The 2,889-nt window shown below is 42.0% G+C and overlaps 1 protein-coding gene across 1 annotated transcript; it reads right to left on the reverse strand.

The window, feature by feature from the left end:
- Nucleotides 1-507: 507 nt before the first annotated feature.
- On the reverse strand, nt 508-1,890 carry LOC306862315 (alpha-2Db adrenergic receptor-like; the record flags this gene model as incomplete). The annotated part of the gene is made up of 1 exon (XM_079405064.1): nt 508-1,890. One exon carries the CDS (start codon nt 1,888-1,890, stop codon nt 508-510), a length of 1,383 nt encoding a protein of 460 aa, XP_079261190.1.
- Nucleotides 1,891-2,889: the final 999 nt, after the last annotated feature.

Genomic DNA, 2,889 nt, shown 5'->3' on the forward strand with positions numbered 1-2,889 from the left:
AGTAAAAACAATTGTAAAAAGTGCTTCACATGGTAACACCTAAAACTAATAAATAAAAAAAATGTTATATTTGGCCAAGATACTACTATTTGAAAATCTGGAATCTGAGGGAACAGAAAATATAAATATTGAGACAATTTAAATCAGCCCTTAGCAATGCATATTACTTATCAAAAGTTAAGTTTTGATATATTTATGGTAGTATGGAAATTTACAAAATATCTTCATGGAACATGATCTTTACTTAATATCCTAATGATTTTTTTTTTGGCATTAAAAATCGATTATTTTGATCCATACAATGACTGGTTTTGTGGTCCAGGGTCACATATCAGATCAGGCAGAAATAGCACTTTAATGTAACAATTGCAGGTTACCACTTTTTTTTTTTTTTTTTTTTTTTTTACAGTGTATTATATTTTAAATCTTTTGAAAATGATTCCCCCTATTTATCATCTCTTGACACTCTTTTATTTGTCATTGACCCATATACATATGTGTGTGCATTTACGTGCGTGTAGAATGTTGACAAATTATCTTCTTGAAAGCTTTCCTAAAGTCTCTATTGAAAATGGTATAAATTATGGGGTTCACAGAGCTGTTGCAGTAACCAATCCAGAAAAAGAGATTGAATAGAGAATCCGGTATTGTGCAACTTTCTCGGCATACGGCATGAAGGCTGTACGTGAAGAAAAAAGGAAACCAGCAGAGCACGAACACCCCCATAACCACTGCCAGCACGAAAGTGAAGCGCTTCTCCCGCATCTGTGCCAGCTTGGACTTGGACAAAGACAGCTGACGCGCCTTCGGCTCCTGATCGAGCTCCGACGCGCGGCTACATGCCCATGACAGCCGCCCATTTTGCTTTGGACACGCTTGTGCCCCTTCCACCTTCCTGCTCTTGGCGAAGCGCGAGTTTCTTTGTCTGTTGGAGACGCTGCTCTCCTCCAGATCGATGTCGTCGAGTTCGCCTTTGCGCTCTCGGCTGCCTGAGCTGTGGCTGCTGCATGGGCTCTCCATTTCTGATTTTCCTTTACGCACGAAGCAGGTCTCGGATTGCGAAGGTTGTCGCTCCATCCCGTTCTTAGCCACGAACACGGTGGACGCGCGCTGTTTAGCCACCCTGTAGATCTTGCAGTACACCAAAATCATGATGAGGCCAGGCGCAAAAAACGACACCATGCAGGAGGAGAGGATGTACCAGGTCTCGTTGTTCAGCAAGCACTCTAGCTCGTCGTGTTTGGTCATGAGAAGCGGTGGGAAGGAAATCACGGCCGAAATGACCCACACCACCGTGATCATGAACTTTATTCTCCGCGGGGTTCTCTTCAGGTTGTAGCTGACCGCTTTGGTGACCGACCAGTAGCGGTCCAAACTTATGGCGCAGAGGTGCACAATGGATGACGTGCAGAAGAGCACGTCCAAAGCCAGGTAGAGGGCACACCAGGTGCTTCCAAAGTACCAGTAGCCCATCACTTCATTGGCTAGGGAGAATGGAATAACCAAAGTGGCCACCAAAATATCAGCAGACGCCAAGGAAACCAGAAACAGGTTCTGTGGCGCACGCAGCGCGCGGCTGGTGAAAACGGCCACCACCACTAATATGTTCCCCACAATGGTCACCAAGATGATCACGGTAACCACAAGAATGATGAGCACCGCCGCGCACTGTGAATGCGGCGGGGGTCTCGGCGCGCTTGTGCCATTAGTATCCGCAGATGAGTTCAGCGAGGGGAATGTGAAGGTAGTTAAATCCATTCTGGGTACCTTTGGCGCTGATCCCCCATTTCCAGGTGTATTCTCATCCAAAACGCGCTTCGACTTCAAACTTGTAGCATCCAATCTGAAGCGCTGCGCGATCCACCAAACACTCCACACCAAACGTATCATACCAAAGATGGTGTGCTAACTTTTAAAACTCCCTGATGATTTGAATATCTTTCATCAATTTCAGCTGCCTTTTTGATGGGGCAGTGGTGAACCACACAGAGCAAAGACATGTTTTGTTTCCTATAGAAGCGCGCGGGGAGACAGGCGGCAGGGAATGTCTGGTGTTGAGCTTGAATCCTCGGTGCGCTCCAGCTTGCGTTGAACAAATATGGGAGTGTTTGTGCCCACTTCTCTCCTCCTCTCTCTCTCTTTACGAGATGGGGGTGGACTGCTTGTGCTGTCAAACTACACAAGCTCTTGAAGTGTGATAAATTAGCAATAAAGCATTGTAAAATCCATAGGTAGTGGCATGCTATAATAACTTTAATTAATAAGTCATGAATGTGCATGGCATATATTAATCAAAGTTTCATTCAAATACTCATCTGTTAAGAATTCTATAATGCAATTTATATAATACAGTTTTTGGTAAGGAACGGGCATCTGTGGTTGTTATAAAAAATGTTACAAAAAAAATTGAGGATACATTAACATAAAATGCAACATAATGTAGCCTTTCTAATTTTGACACTATTGCTTTTATTTTTATAACAATAAGCAATCTAACAATAACTCATTTTTCTTTAATTGTATAATTGCCAGTAGCAACATTTATAACATTTGCATGTAATGTACATAACTAATAATACATTTGTAATAAACACCAATAACTTTTATTCATGTTCATGCAAATTATGATTACCGGGCCAGATTATCGATTACAAAATACTTATTTTTGGTGGTTCCTTACACAATGTCATGACTTCTTGTTATGATCACTTTTACCATAATGCATGATTTGTAAACTAATACATTTTCCCATTTGCATCTCATAACTAGCTTAATATGTACAGTATGCCTTTTCTGATGTAGTAAACTTGCTAGGTAGCTCACCTGGTACACCATTGTGTGTGTGAGGCCTGTAATGCACGAGTCACAGTAAAAGAACAAAACACTTGT

This window comes from Barbus barbus (genome assembly GCF_936440315.1).
Source record: "Barbus barbus genome assembly, chromosome: 43".
NCBI classification, from domain to species: domain Eukaryota; kingdom Metazoa; phylum Chordata; class Actinopteri; order Cypriniformes; family Cyprinidae; genus Barbus; species Barbus barbus.